Genomic DNA, 1,969 nt, shown 5'->3' on the forward strand with positions numbered 1-1,969 from the left:
CGTCGCCCAGGGAGAGGGGGCAAGCAAGCAAGCAAGCAAGCAAGCAAACAAGCACACGCGGATGACGTACGACTCGAAGATCTCGCGGCCATCGGGGTTCTTGTCCGGATGGTACTTGGCCGCCATGCGGAAGTAGGCCTTGCGGATGTCCGCCTCGAGATAGGTCTTCTCCGGGGTCAAGCCGAGGACGCTGAGGGCACTGTCGTACGTGAGGACAGGCGGCTTCTTGTCGACCTCGCGCTTCCAGGCATCCAGCACGTCCTTGAGCAGCTCCACCTGCGCATGCATGTATATGTGTTGTACGTGTGCGCACACACGCCCACGAGCCAAGGCAAGCGCGCGGGACAGGCAGGAGGGGGAGACACAGTAGACATGTAAGTCATCGGGTGTACGTGGGGCAGGGGGAGAGGAGGCACATCATCACATGGGCCGGAGGTGACGCACCGGCCGGCTGATGGGCCAGTTGGGGAACTTGGCCGTGTTGGTCAGGTGGCGCAGGTAGTAAATGTTGCAGAAGAGCTCGTCGGCCAGCTGCGGGTAGGGGATGGTCGGGATGGGGTGGTACGAGTAGATGGCATAGGTGTTGGACATCAGGCGCGGGGTGAACTCGCTGATGTGGGCGGCGATCTTCTCGATCATCAGCCGGCGCATCTCGTGCGACCAGATGGCCTCCGGGGTGTCGAAGTCCCCGAGGAAGATCTTGGAGAACTTCTCGTGGCCGTGGTTTTGCAGATAGCACACCATGGCCACCGGCAGGATGGGCGACAGGACACTGCGCGCGGCGTCCGGATGCGAGAGGAACAGCTGCTCGTCGTCGTTGCGGTAGGCCTGCTTGTCGTGTGTCGCCTCCCAGAACCGAACCAACGGCAGGAGGTTGGACCCGGTGTACATGAGAGAGAAGAGGAAGGCACCGGTCTGGAAGAGCTTCGGCATGTTGGGGTTGTCCTCCATGATGTTGGTCAGCAGGGTGGCCGTCTTCTCCACCAGGGTCGGGTCGAAGGTGAGGAAGAGATTGACCAGGTGCGGCAGGCAGGTGGACTCGGACAGGATGCTGTTGGCGGGCGGCGGGCAGGGGAGAGAGGAGGGGGAAAAAAGGGGGGGGGAAGGGTCGGGTCAATAGAAGCGAATAAGCTCCCGCGCCTGCCGGGACAAGGGGCTGCAAATGTGTGTGTGTGTGTGTGTGTGTGTGTGTGGCAGCACAAAAAGATGGTCGGGGAAGAGATGCGCACCGCTTGATCTTCGGCAGCGGGCGGATGACCGCGCCATCGGCCTCGCGCGTGGGGAACATCTGGCAGACGCGGTTGAAGACGTCCAGCACCAGGACCGCCACCTGGGTCTCATTCATGATGCCGGGCTTGCCGTCGACCAGAGACCACTTGAGCTGGGCGACGGTCGACAGCTTGCGCCAGCCATCCATGCCAGGGGCCCAGCAGCGGGTGTCGTTGTTGATCTGTGGCGATGAAGCCGGGTCAGTCACGGCGGGTAGGGGCAAGAAGGGGGGGGGGGGAGAGGAGATGCCCCGGGCGGAGGGCCGAGAAGGTGGCAAAAGGCGAAGGCCCAGGCGGCCAGGGGGAAACGGGCGCGACACGTACCACCCCGGTGCGGAAGAGCTCCTTGAACTCGTCGAAGCCGAAGGGGCCCGTCTGGGCGTTGTTGTTGGAAGCATCGTTGTAGTACCACTCCTTCTCGGATTGGGGCTTGCTGTCGCCGGCCTCCAGGAGGTTCGACTGCAGGGGGGTCTGGGCACGGTCAATGTGGAAGTGCGCAAGAGTCAGCAGGTCCACAAAGAGGCGAATGCCCTTGGCTTCGATGAAGGCCTTGACGTTCTCACGCAGCATGAGCAGCTTGTCCAGGAAGATGAGCAGGCGATCGCGCTCCACCTTGGACGAAGTCAGGCGGAGGATCTGTACGATGTAGGGCAGATCGGTGAAGGGGCCTGCGCGCGGGTCATGGTTGTGGAAGGGAGGGA

At 62.6% G+C, this 1,969-nt stretch overlaps 1 protein-coding gene across 1 annotated transcript in view; it reads right to left on the reverse strand.

Annotated features, from left to right (window-relative positions):
* H696_02660 (hypothetical protein) overlaps window positions 1–1,969 on the reverse strand; it is a 9,001-nt gene that overhangs the window by 3,496 nt on the left and 3,536 nt on the right. The window contains exons 5-8 of the mRNA XM_009496574.1: window positions 1,593–1,936; window positions 1,230–1,450; window positions 445–1,051; window positions 71–276 (exon numbers count right to left, since the gene is read on the reverse strand). Coding sequence (XP_009494849.1) covers window positions 71–276; window positions 445–1,051; window positions 1,230–1,450; window positions 1,593–1,936 — 1,378 coding nt within the window. The remainder of the gene's footprint in view (window positions 1–70; window positions 277–444; window positions 1,052–1,229; window positions 1,451–1,592; window positions 1,937–1,969) is intronic.

The sequence above is a fragment of the Fonticula alba genome (genome assembly GCF_000388065.1).
Source record: "Fonticula alba strain ATCC 38817 unplaced genomic scaffold supercont2.4, whole genome shotgun sequence".
Lineage (NCBI taxonomy): Eukaryota > Rotosphaerida > Fonticulaceae > Fonticula > Fonticula alba.